General features: G+C 35.9%; 1 protein-coding gene and 1 non-coding gene across 2 annotated transcripts in view; both read right to left on the bottom strand.

The window, feature by feature from the left end:
• Positions 1–1,844: 1,844 nt before the first annotated feature.
• Positions 1,845–19,122, bottom strand: part of SLC5A8 (solute carrier family 5 member 8) — a 51,578-nt gene continuing 34,300 nt past the window's right edge. Inside the window, exons 10-15 of the mRNA XM_031683206.2 lie at positions 18,540–18,607; positions 16,384–16,470; positions 13,541–13,746; positions 9,470–9,573; positions 5,968–6,047; positions 1,845–5,697 (exon numbers count right to left, since the gene is read on the bottom strand). Coding sequence (XP_031539066.2) covers positions 5,572–5,697; positions 5,968–6,047; positions 9,470–9,573; positions 13,541–13,746; positions 16,384–16,470; positions 18,540–18,607 — 671 coding nt within the window. The 3' untranslated portion in view covers positions 1,845–5,571. The remainder of the gene's footprint in view (positions 5,698–5,967; positions 6,048–9,469; positions 9,574–13,540; positions 13,747–16,383; positions 16,471–18,539; positions 18,608–19,122) is intronic.
• On the bottom strand, positions 3,564–3,637 carry TRNAI-AAU (transfer RNA isoleucine (anticodon AAU)). The gene has a single exon. It is a non-coding gene; the product is annotated as a tRNA-Ile (tRNA).

Here is a 19,122-nt window from a genome sequence, read left to right as displayed (position 1 = left end):
TATACTCAAGAGAAATGAAAACACATGCAACACAAAAACTTGTACACAGAGTTCAGATGAGCATTATTCATAATAGCCTAAAAGTGGAAACAACACAAATGTCCATCAATGGATGAATGGATAAATGAAATGTAGTATAGCCATACAATGGAATATTATTAGGCCATGAAAATGAATGAAGCACTGATATATGATACAACATGGATTAACCTTGAAAACATTATGTTATGTGAAAGAAGCCATATACTGAGGTCTTTTGATTTTCATGTGATTTCATTTATATGAAATTTCTAGAATAGAAATATCAATAGAGACAGCAAATATACTAGTGGTCACTTAGGGCTAACGGGGTTGGGGAAAATGGGGAGTGACTGCTACTGGGGTTTCTTTTGAGGGGGATTAAAATGTTCTAAAACTGTGATGATAGTTGTTCACCTCTGAGAGTATAAAAACCATTGAGTTGTACACCTTAAATGAACTAGCTGTATGGTAGTGAATTACAGCTCAGTAAAGCTACTATACTGACTCTCTATGTACCTCAGCATTCATGTATTCAGTTTATAACAGATTATCTTATTTTTCACATTGATTTAAAATTTCCTTGTATGATGAATATCCCCTCATGTTGCCAAAGCCTATGTAGGACTCAGCAAATTAAGGGAATAATAATAAAAGAACTTCCAACAATGTGTGATCCATATTGATAGAGACGGGAGCTATAAACACACAGAAATTCTGGATAAAATACCACAAAACAAAAATTTTAATACACAGTCAGACTTGTAAGACTGTCAAGGAGAACACCAGTCCCAATACTGAAAAGAAAATGGAAACCCTTGCAATAGTATCAGCAGATGTCAAGTAACCTACAGAGGTGCAGTCCTGCTGAGTTCTTGTGTCCTCATGGGGACAAAGATGGGGTTTCTGCCTATGGAATGTGGTGAATTTAGAAGTCTATTCCAAGTACCACCAAAAGCCTTAAGAACTGCCTCACTGATTAAAGGGGGATTTAAAGAAAGTTTGCCTCTACCCAAGTTTTGGATGAAAAACAGACACAGTACCTGAAACATCAAACCTAAGTCCTGTGCCATGCAAGGATATAAGATAAAAACTGAGATTGTGAGCTTAAGAGAGGTTCCCTTGCCTGAGATAATGATGTAAAATTGGTTGAAAGCCATTGAAACAACTAGGGCACAGCAAAAGCTAATTTAAAACTTCTCTGTAGAGACTCTCTCTAACCAGAACCAGGGACTCTCACTAGAAAAAAATACAAAGCCTGCTGAAGATAAACTTCCAGTTAAAATGATCAGCTACGTAAGGAAAGAAACCACCATGTGGTAGAGGAAGCAAATGGACAAGTAGAAGAATGAGCATCCGAGAATTTCAGGTAATATAACAATAGGAAAGAGCAATAAACATGATCAAAATTATTATAGAGAGAAAAGAATGATTAGGAAAAACAATGAAAAAATTAAAAAATTAGGACTAAAAGAATAGGAAAATTTGAAAAAGCATATCCAACTCTAGAAATGAAAAAATAAAGTCACTGAAATGATACAAAATGGACATAGAAAATTCAATGGACATGTTAAGTAGCAGATTCGAAAACGAAAACAGCAGAAAATAAAATTAAAAAAAATATAAAAAGATAGAAACTACAAACCAGATTAGGAGACATGGGGGATGAGATAAAAAGTTACAACATTCATCTAATAGGAGTTAAATAGTTATGGAATAGAGAAAATGGGAGAAGGGGAATAGTCAAAGAGATAATGGCTAAGAACTTTCCAGTATTAAATACGTTATGTTTATTTTCAGATCCAGTGTTAATGACTTCAGTGACAAAAGTTCTACATGTTTATTTTCTTACACTTTTATAACAGTAGATAGGAAGAGTCCTCTATGTGGTAAACAGAGTAGAAATAATTTTATTTAAAAGCTGATAAAATTAATTATATTCAATTTGACATTTATCCCCCAAGAACAGACAATTATAAAGACACCTGCAGAGTTCAATCAAGTAGAAAAATCCCAAATGCAACCATATTTTACATTATAATGCTCAATCCCCTCAAGTTTTTTCATAGTGGGCACACAAATGTAAAAGTGAATTTTACAGTGACTAAATTGTACAGTGAATTTTCATGTAATTTGTTTACTCCATATCAACAATCATTATTGGAAAGAACTCAGACTTTTCTATAAGAATCAACACAGAGAGTTACTTCCTCCATCTCAACCCTACCCTTGCCCCACATATCTACATCATGGACAGACATTCAGTTGTTAACAATAAATGATACTTTCTGGGGTTTTAAAAAATGAAATAAAATTACGAAAACCTTCATATTCATAGGTTGAATATTTCCTTCATCCTAATGTTTGTCAATGTTGGAAATCATGTTAAGAAATGAAACACTCTTACGAGCTGTCTTCATAATTACTCACAATTCTGTAGTCCTTAAAATATATGATCATTATTCTGCATCATAACATTCCATATGCTAGCAATAGTTTAATCCTCACTTATAGATAAGAACAGATACAAGAGTCAAGGCAATTGCCCTAAAGGAACACAACCAAGGTGTGCGATTTCAAGATTTGAAACCTAACTCCTAGGGCAGAATTTCTTGAAGTCGACACTACTGATATCTAGGGCAGGATCACTTTTTGTTGTGGAGAAGAGGGCTCCCTGTGCACCATGGGACGTTTAGCAGCATCTCTGAATTCTATCCACCAGCTGCCAGTAGCACCTTCTTACCACCTGTGACAACCAAGAATGTACCCAGATATTTCTAAATGTCCCTGAGGTGCAAAATTATCCGTTGAGAACTACTGTTCTAGAGAGAATATACCACATAAGCAACTAAACAGATGAATATACATGTATACTGTTTTACATTCTAAATAAAAATTTTTTTCCCTATGGAGTGTATATGATTGTTCTATAGCTTTCTTTAAAGTTTACATTCTTTCTGTTAGAATAATCCTGCTGATTTCTGATTTTTTAAATATTTCTATGGTACATATTTTTAAAAGGAACTATCTCCACTTCATTACATTGCAAATTATTAATGGTTCACCTTTACTTAAAACTAGCAAATGACCTTTGTCTCAGATTTTGATTCTCAATCATATTGAAATTTTAAGTAACACTATTTGAGTTAATAAAGTGCTATCTGATCTTTTATGCTCATATTATTTCTGTGAGGTAGGTATGTGTTTAGTGTGAAGTTCCAACATTAGAGGAGATTAAGGATAAATTCAAGGTCATACAACTCATTAGTAACAAAAAAGATAGGCAACTTATGTGGCTTTTCCTTCCCATTTGCCTTGTTGTGATTCAGAATAATTAAGAACATTAGATTATTTAATTTACATTATATTAACATTTTACCTCTGTTTGATTTTACCCAAAGATTTAGCTAAGACAAATGATTTTTAATAATTAATATAACATAACTTTGATTTCTTAAGAATTCTATTTGGTAATCTTATGTTTTGTTTTGTTTTAAATTTTTTGGGGGGTAATTAGGTTACTTTTATTTATTTATTTATCTTAATGGAGGTACTGGGGATTGAACCCAGGAACTTATGAATATTAATGCATGTGCTCTACCACTGAGCTATACCCTCCCCACTTAATCTTACGTATTTATAAAAGTAAAATATCAATAATTTCTAATGTCACAAAGATATACTTTGTTAAAAGAAAGTGGACAAGAATGGAATTACTGTATCTTTCATTAAAAATACGTTGCATAATTCCTTGGCAGTCAGATAAAAGAAAAAATTATTTAAATAACCTGATCTTGATTTCTAAAATTGAAGCATTCTACACACATGTGCATTTAGAATTATTAAATAAATAATAGTTCAAATCACACACATAAAACAAATAAGATTGTATCTCCCTACTCATTAAAAAAATTATGGAAAGATTTACAAAGTTTGCTGTATGCTTACAAATATATTGATTAAAAATAACAACTATACACATACAAAATATGTGAATATATCATTAAATTTAAATGTCATATAAATCTCCCTGCTTTAGATAAATGCTATTTTCTACTTTTTTTCATTTCTTAATGTTTTCAATCAGCAACCTCTAAATGTACAGAGCATGCTCACCTAAATATTAGAAAATAAGCAAAAAATTATTTAATTACAAAATATTCAATATACCTAAATATTTCATGTTATTTTAAAACAGTGTAAAGCTAAAAAAACCCAATATCTAATATGTGTACTGTAGAAAAATATAAGTTACTGATGAAAGTCTGTAACCAGAGTCTTAGCTAGAAATTTAGCAAAATAAACAAAATAAACTTTGAGATTGCTACTTGAAATTTTAAAACATAAAAAACATAGCATATATTTAGTAATTCCAGAACACTAAAGAAAAATAATAGTATTTGCCTTTGTAATTTAGCTCTTTAACCAACTGAAATACTAGAATTCAAGATTTCTAGGCATATGTACCTTTAAATTTAACTGACTGCATGTTAGCTGACATTGAAAAATTTAGCTTAATAGCATTCAGTGGAATCAACTGATTCCATGGAGCTTAACCATTCTAAATTATGTAAATAGTCTTGGGTCACCAAATCTACAAGTACCTACATTGAAAGCACTTCAGTCAGTATAAGGCTCATGGGAGTTTATAGGCTGAGATGTGAACCAGGATCCAGGGTAGGATCACAGGATTCACAGTGGGTGTCTCAAGACTCATGCAAGCCCAAATATAATTATGTAGGCAGTAGAGTGAACAGGAAATTAGGAAGGCAAGTAAAGGTAAAATGAACAACAAAACCAAAGTCGATGGGTCAGAAACTAGGAATGCAGATAAGAACCAGAGTCTAAGAAAAGCAAAATAAGCAGCCAATGGCCAGGAACTCTAGATAACAAGCAAAAAAGGCACAAGAATACATGCATAGCACCAAGAAGACCTTGATCACTGGGCCTAGATTCTGTCCCAAACAGGATGCGTCCTGAGCCAGGATCCATTTCAAGGTTTTTATGTGCTGTGGGCTGATAGGGTTGATGAGAAGCAAAGATCTAGACAACACAGACCTGTCACTTCATTGCTCCCTAAGAATGGAGTATGTGGTAGGAGGGAGAAATGTCCTTTTCAATATTAATTATGATTTTGGTGAACTCCAAAATGTATATGTTAGCACCAAATATGGAAGCATGGAAATATGTTTAATAATGCCCAAATTTAAGAATATGCTTCTGACCACCAAGTATGTGTATTTACCTTTTAAGTACACATGAAGTCACAACTTTCATAACTTTCACAAGCTTCATTGAAATAAAAGAGAGAGAGGGAGATGCTGATGTTGAAACTCTTACCTCCAGAGTAGCATCAACTAGTGAGTGTATTAAGTAAAGTCAGGACTTCGCTTTAACAAAAATTTATCCCCCCAAAGATCTCCCCCGAAACGCTCATGATAAACCAAACCAAACCAAACCAAACCAAACAGAAAAACCTAAACCTGATCCAATTATCTTAGAAAACACAGAAAACTGGGACACTGTTTAAGATCACTTAGTCTCACAGCTGCTTCACAAACGAGTCCCACTGATCTTGGCACTTTGATCTGTGCAGTTCAATTCAATATGGTTGAAGGCAGGATTGTCATTTCCGCCATCTTCTATTGGATGAGATTTAGTGTTTAAAACTTGCTTCTTCTAAAAGAAAATGTTAACATGGTGATTAGAAAAAAGAAACTGTTAACTCACTCAACTCTAAATAATTGTTACTACTGATTTTCTTTCTCTAAATCAGCTTTGTAATCTACTGAGGCAAAGAAAAACCACAGAAACAGATCATTTAAAAAAGGAAGGCAAATACCTTCCTTATCATCAGAGTTTGAAAGAGATTCTGAGGACTAACTAGTATTGTATCCTGGTGATAAAGGCACAGTCTTATTAATTTAAGGAAAAAGAAAGCCAGCTCACTTTCTTAAAGATGTCAAAATTGGATGTAAAGTCCTCTTTGGTTAGTAGGAATCTGCAGTCTACGTTCTGTTTTCTTCCTCCTGAAAAACATACATTATTTACGTTGTTAAAAAGATATGTGCATCTCCCCAGTGATAGTCCATCATACAGGCGTTTAACTTCATTCTATGTACTTACAGAACACACAGAGCAAGAGAGTCTACTAAATAGTGCTGGAGAGTCAGCTCACCATTTCCCTTCCCTCAGTCAGTCTCAGACTCTGCAAGCCTCTCACTGTGATAAATATGAGTCTAATCTTTAAAGATAAATGAGATGCCTCCATATAAATGGAATATAATAAGCCAACTGCCTCATCTGGTGCCCAACTAGAGAAAGAGTCATCTGGCCCAATACTGGTAGGAAAACTGGTCTACCAATAAAAAATCAAACCATCTGCCTCTGCTTCAGATAGTGAAGCTGCCTTTCCTCAATTTGGTGTCTATGAATATAGATGTGTGTGAAGAAATGCAGGAAATTGTGAGTTGTTGAATAAATCATTTAAATGCAAATCACTATAAAGATAGGTACTTGATCCAAACTCTCTTCCCTAAAGTTTTGCTTTACAAAAATTACTCTTTGGTTTAGTATTTTATTTGTGGATCAAAGAGAATGCTTTGAAAACTGTGTATCTCAATAAGTGGTTCTCCAAATACCTCTATCCAAATCACCGAGGGCACGTACTTAAAACGCAAGTCTTCAATAAAAAAACAAAAACAAAAACAAAAACAAAAACAAAAACAAAAACAAAACTGCAGGTCTCCAACCTGGATTGACCCAGTTGGAACCTCTGTGGGCAAGGCCACTGAATCCTAATTCTTATCAAATTTCTGAGGATCTTTATGTGTTCTAAAGTTTAAGACTCACCACTTTCATACAAATACTAGAGTTTTAATTATGGAAACTGCTAATGTCCTGGAGATGGATTCAACTTTAAATTAATTCATTCAACACTGCTGACTGCCTACCATGTAGTAGAGATTTTACCAGGTGCTGGAGGGACAGAGATGAATAAAACAACCCCTGCACCCATAGCTCATAGCCTACTTAGGAAAATATTTACCCTACTTTACCAACGAAGAGACACGCTCAAAGCGCACAGTACATGGCTAGGTGAAGCTGAAATACCAACCAAGTCTGTTTAGCCTAAATTCTTACATATTCCTAGAATTGTACAGTAGCTTTTAAAATATATTTCCCAAGGAACATCAGGATTTTGTTTCTAGATTTTTTTTGTTTTTTTTTGTTTGTTTGTTTTTGGTAAGGAGCTCACTGCTACTGTGGAATGGGAATAAGTCATATAAAATTAATGAAGTGGAAATGTTCTTCATCACTAAATGCCTGTTCATATTCACTTTTTAAAGCAAAAGAAAAGACATAGCTGTATATGGTTATCAGAATCAAAGCATTTAAGGGGAAAAACGAGAGTACTCAAAGGGAGTACTCGAACACCCTGTTTTTCTAAAGGAAAAAAAAAATGAGTTGAAAAATGACCAAAGGTCAGATAGTAAAAGGAGATTGGTTAGGTGTATTCCAGATCTGAGCAACTGGGTTGCTGATGAAAGAAGTTTAAAATTTGTCTAAAACATAGCAAAACAGGCAAGCAAATAAACCTACTGGGCTGGTGATTTTACTTATGAGAAAAAGCACAGTCCTTTTTGTAAAGAAAGAATAGTTTAAACAGCCATTTGCAAGATAACAAATCGCTACAAACTTTATTATAAATTTCTAATAATTGTAAGTTATAATGCATATAATAATTTTAATTGTATGTTAATATCAATAGCACACTAATTACTAACATATTAGTTATAAACACAAGTATCATAGAAGTTTGAAAAACAGTGCTACCCACGTGCCAAAAAACAATGAGAGATGGTGAGATTCTCTAAAGGGGCACAGTGTTGGTAGATTTATAGCACAAAGCCAACAAAGACATACTTAGACAAAGCGTAGGATTTCTGACTAGTTATAACACATTTGATAAAAGAGGACAGTGAAGCTGCGTCCCCCAGTTTGGTTACTCAGAATGTAAATGTGTGAGGGAACGTAGGAAATTAGGGAGCCTAGCGCTTCTCCCCAACTGCACACTACTGCCCTGGTCCGAGCCACCGTGATGATCGGTCACCTGGGCTACTGCAATAGCCTTCTACCTGCCCTCCTTCCCTTACAGACTACTCTCAAAACTGGATCAGAGTGCTCCCTTGAGAATTATTGGAAAAGTAATTGAAAAAATATTCCTTGTAGTAGACCTAAAAGACACAAAGATGGAAAACAGGAGAGAAAAGATAAGAAAATCAGAGAAACTGTCCAAGATTAAATCGTTTGACTAACAGGAGTTTCCAGAAAGAGGAAACAGAGAATGGCAGGAAATTACAAAATAAATGAAATAGGAAAGTGCCGTAGAACTGAAGGACATGGGTCTTCACAGGGGAATGCTCCTGAGGGCCTAGGGCAAGGCAGTCATTGTGAAATGGGTCACACACAAAGGGCCAGCAGTCAGCGGGGCACTGGTCTTCCCAAAAGCAACACGGCAAGGAGAAGAAACGTAAGACATCCTCCGGGAGCAAGAAAGTTATTTTCAACCTAAAATTCTCCACTCAGATTATCAATCAAGCACAAGGGAGAACTAAAGACATTTTTTTTTAAGACATGAAATGTTTCTAAAATCTCTCTTGCTCACCCTTTCTCAAGAATGTGTTATAGGTTGTGTTCCATCCAATTAACGGAGTAAACAAGACCTAGGAGTAATGGGATACAGGCAGCAGGGAATCCAACACAGGAGAGAGACTAAAAGAATTCATGAAATGAGGACCAAAGGAGGTCTCAGGGAAACAGTTCTATTGCAATCCCAGAGAGCAGTGTGTACCATATGTAGTATCGGTTTAATTTTCCTTTACAATTATTTCTTACAGTTTATGGACATTTAAAAAAAAAAGCTTTCACATTATGCTTAGATATAAAGATCATAATTACTATTCCCTGCACGTGTATACTTCTTTACAGTTTACAAAGAGTCAGTGCAGGACAACGGGAAGATCACAGCACAGGGCTGTTGTAAAGGTAAGTATACACTCCCTACCACTGTAGTAGCTACATGCAACTTTTGCAAGCATTTTTGTTTTAACTCACAGCAACCTGTGAGACAGGCAGGTCAGTTATGCAGTTACAATTGCCCTTATTTCACACCCAGGACAGCTACAGCTTGGAGCAGCTACACAGTAGCCACACAGACCTACAGCTGTACGTCCACGCAGCTAGGAAACAGCACTCGAACATTCAAACAGAAATAGATCTTTTGTTTTCAAGTCCAAGCGCTAAAATTTCCCATGAGTAAAATGGAACAAATAATTCAACTAATTGTTAGGATTATAGTAAAGTAACAGAAATAGCTATAAAACAGATACAGCAAAAAAAAAAACTAATGTAGAGGTAAACACAGCAATACTAATGTTTAGATAGTTACCTGTTGATAAACTGATAAGTATTCCCACGAATAACGTTACCAAAGTTCCAAGAGTGCTGAAGTACAGGTATGATAAAGAATACCAATTATCCATTAGCGCGGTCCTAATAGAGAAAGAAAGCATAACTGTCAGATTTCAGCAGTGCTAATATCAACTAAGAGTATGTGTCAATAAGCCTCATGGCAAAGTCAAAATAAAATATTTAATTACATTTTTAATGTCCAAATCTGCTGTCCCAATTTTAACTTACTGGATCAGGAATTAAAGGCATGACTTAACCTTGATCATGTACTATAATACCAAATGTCCATTTTTTTTAGCTCTTTGAATTTGCTTTTAATAAATTGATTTACACATCGTTAAATAAAGCAAAAGAATTCTTAAACTATTTTGAATCTACTGAAGTCATATTGAAAGGAAACTATATAGACACATAATATGATTATTTCTTATTCTAGTGTATAATATACGGCACCAAGATGTTGACATCTTAATTTTAACATTCATTCATATTCATTTATAAAAATTATTTTTAAAGATATTTTGAATTTTTTATATATATTGTAATAATCCCATGATCTCTTTGAGTTTCTAATTCACGTTTACATTTTTCATGTAGAGTAGAACCTCTTGTTTAGTTTTCATCATTGGGCCTGTATATTATTCCTCCTTTATCGCTGTAGTGCTGGCCTAGGCCTGTCATATAAATGTCTGCAATTATTCAACTCTGCTTAGTGTCCCAGGCATTGTTCTTGACATTGGAAAATCTGCCATAAAAAAGGTAGATCAAGATTACATGCTAATAGAGAAATGTGACAAGTAAACAAATTAATAAACATAATAATTCCCACTGGTGGAAAGTATGTAAGGAAAATGAAATAAGATAATATGACATTAACAGGGTGGGAAGGAGGAACTACACTGCAAGGAGTGGTTAGGGAGAGCCTTTGAGAAGAAGTGACATTGGAACTGAGATCTGAATAACAGAAGTTTTTGAGAAAGCATCACAGAGAGAGGTAAACAGCAGCAGACTGAAGCATAGTCAAGAAGACACAGAGTGGAGCAAGATGAGAGCTAGGTAGAGGTCTTTTTGCAGGACTTGGATGAGTTTGGATCTTACTCTCTGGACAGTGGACACACTGTAGTATTTTAAGTGGAGGAGTGACATGATCTGACCAGCCTCTAAAACAACTGCTCTAGGATTCCACTTTCAGCTTTGATAGCATAGACCTCCCAACCTGCCAAGAACAATATATAAAAACTAGGAGACTGAAGACACCAGAGAGGTCAAGGCAATTAGCACTTGAGGGGCCACGACCCCAGAAAGAAGGGAAACAGAGGTGAGTTACTGAAATTAAGATAATGTAGCCTATTGGGCCAATGACAGGCGAAATAGAACAGACTAGAGAATCAAAAAACAGGCCCACAGAAAAGCAGTCATTTGGCTTATGTCAAAGTTGCCATTGCATTGCAAAATGGGTCAAAAGGAGGATCTTTTCAATAGATTGTGCTTGGTTAATAGAATATCCATACGGGAAAAAATGAATCTTGATCACTGATAATAAATTCCAAAATGGATTACATTTCCCAAATGGAAATGGTGAACAAGAAAGCTTGTAAATGAAAAATTAGAGAAATATCTTCATGAACTCCGAGTAAGCAAAGATTTGTTAAATGGGACACACAAAAGACTAAGGAAAAGACTGATAAGTTGAACTTAATTAAAATTGAGAAAGTCTGACCACTAAAAGTATCACTAAGAAAGTAAAAAGGCAAGTCATGGGGTAGGGGGAAAACACTTTTAAAACTTATCTTATATCTAGAATATATCATGAATTCTTAAAACAAAAACAAAAGACAGAGAATCAATTTAAAAATGGACCAGAGACTTAAATAGACAAGTCACAAAAGTAGTTATCCAAATGGCCAATAAACATGAAAAAAAGATACTGAACATCATTAATCATAAGGGGAATGCAAATTAAAAGTACAATGAGTTATCAATATATACCCATCAAGTGTTAGGAACTTAAAAAATAAAAACTGAACTTGGGTAATTGAAACCCAGTATCTAGGCAACCAAAGGGCATCTTATTTCATCTTTAGCTGTGTGTTCACTCTTTGGAGGCTAGCCACACTGAACTATGTATGATTTCCCACTATGCCATGTGACTTCCAGCCTCTATGTCTCTGCATATGTTGCTCTTCATTCTGCAACACACACTCCTCCTTCCTTTGGTTCCCCTGCCCAATCTTGTTCATCTGATAAACTCCAGCTCCTTTAACACTCCTCTAAGAAGCATCTTCCACCCCAGAAGAGTTAGACTCTTCCTCCTCCTGGCTCCCATGATAGCCTATGAAAACCACTTTTCATAGTGTATTGTCTAATTGCTTATACTCCTGTCCAACTTCCCTTTTGGTCATTTTTTTGTGACAAGAATGACTTTCCAACCTTCTCCTCTGGTCAACTTCTGCATTCTTCAAGCATTAATACATCCCTGAAGTCTGTGCTTATCTACACTCCATTCTTTTAACAAGCATTTTTCAACTTTTCATTAGCTGTTTACCATATTGCTAGTTACTATACTTATTATGTGTGAGTTCATTGTTTTGTGTATATTAGCACATTCTCTCAGGTAGATTGTAATTGCTTGAAAGGCAGAAACCACAGTGAATGAGAGGGAAGACTTTCTATGGATATTACATAAATGGTCAGCCCAGTGCTGGGTACACAGTGCATGTACCCAGAATCATAACATATCAGAATGATATGAGTTATTTTATAAACAAGCTGACATATTAAAGTGATTATGATGGTACCAGACACATGGTAAGCCTCAGCTAATTTATTTGTTTCAGGAATCCAAATGACCATTTTGCCTCAGTCTTTTAAATGAAAACAGACATTTACATAATCAGGACAAATGCTAAGCAAAATTGTGTAACAAAAAATCCATCCTGAACACCTTCCCACTTACCTTTCCATTAATCATTTCTCCCTTTCTCACTCTCTAATGACTTCCTGACCCCTACCTGACATGAGTGCATTCATGCTTGTCCAGACTACCCTCTATGTTTCCCTGTCCCTCTCTTCACAGCACGCCACCTAGTCCAACCTCCCCCGATACGTGCCTTGGGCTCTGAAACTACCTTTTCCCTCTACTCATGCAGAGTTTACCAGCCTTGAACTCCAACTGACAAGTGTTCTCATAGCTGAATTCCCTCTGGGATATGAATCGCTAATAATGTTGATACGTATAGTCACATTCCTTCTCCCAGGAGTGTGTCCATATTAAGAGGGAGACATCATGTTTTGACTCTAAAGAAATGATTATCCAATGGTTTCATTCTAGGCAAGCTGGAACTGGGACAATGCTTTGGGGAAGTGGCCTCATCTTTGCATTCCTTGAATATATCCATAGGTTTGGGCCTTTAGGATAGAAATGTATATATCCCCTAAGGATAATCTCACCCTTACATCCACTATACAGTGAAACAATGATCTACCAGCAAGTCTACATCATTTTATTAAATCAGATGACACCAGTATCCAGAGGCTTAAAACTGTACTGCATAACAGAAAAGTCTAACAGGATGATCGTGGCTGCAACTCACTGCCAATGCTCTAAAGATCTGGAATCTATAAAACTGAACAAATAGCAATTATCCAACATATTTAGATAAAATGTAGCTTTTAGTCAGGAAAAGCTTCAAAGACTACCTGTGCAATGTTTCTTTTACAATTTTGCTTTTCATTTTAAAAGTTTTTCAGTTGACAAAGACAATTTTCTATCCAACTAGAGCTGGTATTTGGTAGTATTTTTTTGGTTACTATTCAAGTCATCTCTGATCTGTAGGTAAGGTAGAAGTTTCTTTTCTTTCTTTTTTTCTTTCTTTTTTTTTTTTTTTGCTATTTTTGAACAAAATATAATAGTGAGAAAGCCACATGGGCTCTATCCATTTCAGAATTAGGCAAAATCATAGTGTTGCAGGCAAGACAAAAAGCAGCTGGGGTTCTCTACCTGTTAAACATATTTTTAAAAAATATGACATAAAGCTCAATTCAATACCTTTCAATTTTGTGTACTTGAAAAGCACTGGTAGAAAATGGCATTTCTGTGGTTGTCATCCAATTTGTCCCATTGTATGTGCTATTACAGCCATAGGTTTCAAGCCTTAATGGCATAGTTCTCTCAGGAAGTGGAGGATAAAGTTGAGCTCCAATTCCGACCCACAAAGTAACGGTAAACCCGACCAGTAGACCAACAAGTGCTCCCTGCAAAACAGGAGTGATTTTAAAAGAACAGTAATACAGTTTGCTTTGTAATGGAAATTAACATTAGGAGGTTAAGCTCACCGTGGCCCAAGCCAAATTTATCAGCTCCTCTCCTAAAACTAATCTTCCTTGCAAGATCTCTGCTTTTTGCCAAGGGCAGAATAGGCCCCTGGTCCCTCAGCCCAGAGCCCTGGATCTCCATAACCCCATTCCCTTTTTCCTATCTCTGTCTTGCCAATCACCAATTCCCGCCCATTTTTCTTTGTGTCGATCTCATAATTCCATTCCTTCCACTCTGTTTCCATGGCCAGCCCTCTGTTTTGGCCTCCTTGTCTCTGTACACCCAAATAACTACAGTTGACTCCAGGTTAACTGTTTCCTCTATTTTTATTTTATCTGTGAAAAAAATGACACCATATGAGCAACAGACTATGAGGAAGAAAGCATCCACAGGGTTTATTCCTATACTACAAACATGCATGAGTATAACTGTGCTGCAGGAAAATTAGGGGGGAAATAGCAAGCAGTTTTCACAAATGACTGCAATGGTACATACAACCAAACCAAGTATTTCGAGAGATAACTGGAGATGTCCTCTCTGAAGACATTTGGTTTTCCAATCTTTGGAAACCCTGCGTTACCTGCTCTTGCTTTTCACCAGTTTTCAGTCTTTGAATGTTCCATAGTTCCAAATGATGGGGATGAAAGCAAATGTTGAGCTAGGAAGCCCCTACCTCTGTGGTGAAATTTCCCCCCTTACTTTTAAGAACAATGATCAGATAGGGCTGCCTGTGCCTCCAGCTCTACATAGAGAGGACAAGGGAGAGTATCTGAAGAGGTGAAATATAAGCAAAATCATAGGGTAGAAAAAAGAATGGCATGTTGAAAGGAGAACAAGAATGCTGCAGATCAGATCAGAGGATTTATGCTGGGGGCAAGGACTGTGAGCTCTTTCATTAAGCTGTGAACTCTTGGGAGCAGAATAAGCTTGCTTTATTTTTGGCGCCCAGCACTTGCCACAGTGCTGGAACTATAGCAGGTATGCAATAAATGGTTTTGAATAGTGTAAGGTTGGAATAGTGGTGTGGCTAGCTGTTGACAGACCAGACTTGCTTACTCTCAGCACTGTGCATGGCTCTATCAAGGATCCACAAAATTATAAATGCCATGAGGACAGAAATATACAGTGCTCTCCACTCCCAGGACAGTGCTTGGTCCATGTATAATTCAATGAATAAATGAATGAGTGAATGAAAGGAAGGGAAGGAAGGAAAAAGGAAGCAAGGGAGAAACAGAAGCAAAGAAAAGGGAGGGAAGGAAGGAAGAAGAGAGGGAGGAAGGGAGGAAGAGAGAGAAGAAGTTTATTCTAGAGTAACAGTAGACAGATACTCTGCTGGTGAAAAATGTGGATATGATAAAAAGAGGTACTTCCTATGACAGGAATAATAATATCTTACTTCCCCTGAAAAAGGGCATGTTGGACCCAGTCAGCTACAGCATTTCTGGAAGCAACTCATGGTGGCAATAAATGTCAAAAACTAAACGTCTGTCTTTTTTTTTTTTTATGTTTCAGGCACTCAACAAACCACTATGCATTTCATAATGCAAAGAGTCTCAGTCAAAGCTTCATCATTCTAAGGTGGACACAAACAACTCTCTTTCATTGTGATTAATTTCCACCAAACTGGCTTTTCATATGACACTTCATTAAGAATGATTATTAATAATAATAATGATAATAGCCCTCATCAGCATCTGTCTTACTAATTCCTGATGCCTCAGGAGGAACATGGAATTCTAAATGTAAAGTCGTAGTTCTGCAGTTACCCTACATCTATCTGAAACAACCAGACACACGTTACAGCTTTTCCTGAACTTCAGCATGTGGCAGGACTAAACTAGTGGAGTTTTTCCTGGCTTTCAGAGACATGATTTCAACTTCATTTATTCCAAACAAAATTCAGTGCTTCAGAGCACAGATATGTCAATGTAGAAGAACAGAAACATTCCTCTTTCTAGATACAATTTCCAATTACGATCACCCCTGTGGGTCTAGACTCATGTGACTGGAGCTACGTCTTTAATATCAGAAGTATAAGTTTTCTGGTCAGGAGCCTATCTTATTGCTTCTCTTTGGTGTACCCTGGCTATTCACAGGTATTCTCAGCTCTACTGCCCTAAAATCTTTCATATCTGAGCCTGTCAGTCTCTTAAGTTCTAGTGATTAATTTTTAAGAAGGGCAAAAAGATAAATGCACAGAAAATGATGTTCCTTTAGTTATATAATATTCATAATATGTATTATTTTATCATATATCTCCTTTAGTTATGTTATACAATATTCTATATTTTAGTTATAGAATATAATTATGTTATAATAAGCAATTTACTTATATAATATTTATAATCTATATTTTGTTCTGGCAGTTTTCATTTAGCTTCACACATGCAGGGTCCCAGTCCATAGTACATTCACTGTGTATCCCAGCAAAGTCAATATGAGTAATTTAAGTCATCAAGACAAGTCACTAATGCCAGATATCAAAGGAACCATATCTTTACAATTGAGAAAAAATTGTAGAGCTGCTACTATAGTTGGGAAAGTAGGTTCTTCACATATTTATTTTTTATACTTACAATTGAGTTGGCAAAGGGAACCAAAATACCCAAAGCAAACAAGCCCAAAAGTGGTCCACCAATCATGCCAAATATGCTGAGTGCTGCCTACAAAAGTAATAAAAAGCCATCAGTTAGCAAATCTCAAATCCAAAGCTGAAAGTGTTTTAAAGTAATCTCATCAGGATGAGGATTTAAAGTATTTCGCCTCCTCCTAAAAATCATGGCAGCCTTGTCATTGACAAAGAGGTAAACAGAACTTGGAAGCTTCTGCTTCTCAGTCTCTATCTGTTCATTCAGGTACCCTCAATAGAGGAAGCAAAACGTAAAGAAGGTAGGGAGTCATGAGACAATGGGAGCAAGTATATAAATGCATAAGTTGAGAGGAACACCACCCCTCCCAACCTTATTCTTGTCAACATTAATAATCAATCACATCACACCCTTGTGCTTTGATAGTCTCAAAATCCTCTGCCAATAAAGACTGTGGATAAGTACTGCTAGTGACTAGAGATGGCAATGAAACCTGATGTTATCCTTGGTTCCCTAAAGATGGAACTAAAATTAAAAATATAATTTTTTTAAAGATGGATCAAATAATGTAGAAAGAGGTTCAAAATCTAATTGGTTAATTACAACCTTTGCTTTGACATATATAGATGCTAAAATCATGACAGTGAAAAAAATGTGCAACATGAAGAATGGAGACCCAAATGGCTGAAATTTCCAAGAGATGTATGTTCCTAATAATGGCTATTAATGAGGGCTAATTTTTGATAGTGGACAGAACCATTTCTGCTGTGTCCACAGAGTAAAGGGGCCTGATAGCAAAGAATTAATAAATATTTTTTAAAAATCAAGTCAGGAACAGCTTTAGAGAATATAGGCTGAGGTACTTTTACAAAAAAAGAAAAAAAAGTCTACCACATAGACTGGGGAATCACAACATCTGTTGAACCAGAGTACAGTAGGAAGGAAGTTAGACTTTACTGCAGAATGTGAAAGAAGTCACTTGGCCCATGTAGCAGGCTGTGACAATGTGACCTAGAGCCAGTTTTGGAGATATAAGGAATATACCCCAAAAAAGACCTGTTTCAGGAAAAATAAAGCAAGGAAGAGCTCCATGGCTTGGAGCTATGATGATTCTCCTGGATCATCTCATTGTATATACTCAGGCCAGGGTTGGTTATGACAAAGGGGGGAATCGACTACAATAAGAAATAAAAACAATAATGCAGACAATGGAGGAAAGCACATTAAGAGGAGTTTTGTTGTTTGTGGCTTAGGTGTGCTAGATAATTCGTGCAACCATTAATCCGAGGAAAGCAGTAGTAGTTATATAATAGTAATACTAGTAATAATAGTATAATTAATACTTATCAATTACTAAACAGGTTTAATGCAACCCTATCAAAATCTAAGTAAGATTTTTTGAGGTATAGAGATTATTTCACTTGTGGGAAGGCAAAGAAACTAGAATGGCTAAAACAGTTTTGAAAAATAAGAATAAAGTGGAAGGATTCAGTGTACCTGAATTCAAGATTTATTATAAAGCTATAGTAATCAACACTGTGTGACCTTGACAGATGGATAGACACGTAGATCAATGGACTAGAACAGAGAAACCACAAATAGACCCACACAAATATGCCCAAATGATTTTTCTCACAGGTTCAAAGGCAATGGCAGTTCAGTGGAAGAAAGGTAGCCTCTACAAGTAGTGCTGGAGCAACAGGTATTCACAGGGAAAAGGGGGGAAAAGAACATCAACCTAAGCCTCACACCATTGGGGGGAACTGGGTAAAGGGAATATGGGATCCCTCTGTATTATTTCTTATTATTCCATACAAATCTACAGTTACCTCAAAATATAAAGTTTAATTTAAAATTTTTTAATTTTTATTATTTATTTATTTTTTTCTTACTGGGGATTGAACTCAGGACCTTATGCATGCTAAGCATGAACTCTACCACTGAGTTATTATCCTCCCCACTATATCCTTTAAAAATTTAAAAAGAATTCAGTCATCTCTGTCTCTTGGTATGTCTATGTGTAGATATAGAGAGAGAGAAGTCTGGAAGGATGGTCACATTAACATTAAAAAAGAAGAAGGAGAAGGACAAAAAGAAGAATTATTTAGTGATTATGACTCAAACCTTCAAGGATTAGCTTTTACCTGCAACAAAGATCCCATTAGTGACGCTAGCGCAGCCATTCCAATACACAGGACTCCAAACAGCACACCTAGATGAACGATGCAAAAGCCATTGTAAAATCCAGACCCAGAGGATTAGAATTCTCAATAGAATAAGCTACCACACCTTTGATTCCAAGTGAGTAATATGACTGTGGTGAAGAATGGCTACATACGTCAACGCCAGCCAAAAAAGGAAAGTGATGTTTTTCTACAGGATCAGCAGTGTGCATAAGAGGAAAGAAAACTCTAATATTGGGTCCCAGGATTAACTACATTAAGTTATATAAGTAAAAAATCCCTAGAGTTAACTATAGGGATTTAAAAAGCTAAGAACTATTGTGTTATTAATCTAATCCTCCATAAACATTTGTTTATAAAAGAAAGCTTAGGTCTCTTTTTTCAGTTTGCCCAAAACAGGACACAATTCAGCTCTACTCTGTACAACATGATGAGGGGCAGAAGCATAATAAACATCAGAAATTAGAGTCTTATGACTTTTAAGCGTTCATTTCTCCTGGGAAGTGGAAATCCACACCAAGGAGTGTTTCAGGATCTTTAGCCC

This window comes from Vicugna pacos, chromosome 12 (genome assembly GCF_048564905.1).
Source record: "Vicugna pacos chromosome 12, VicPac4, whole genome shotgun sequence".
NCBI lineage: Eukaryota > Metazoa > Chordata > Mammalia > Artiodactyla > Camelidae > Vicugna > Vicugna pacos.
The sequence above is the reverse complement of the archived record's forward strand: the minus strand, read 5'-3'. Positions and strand labels throughout refer to the sequence as shown.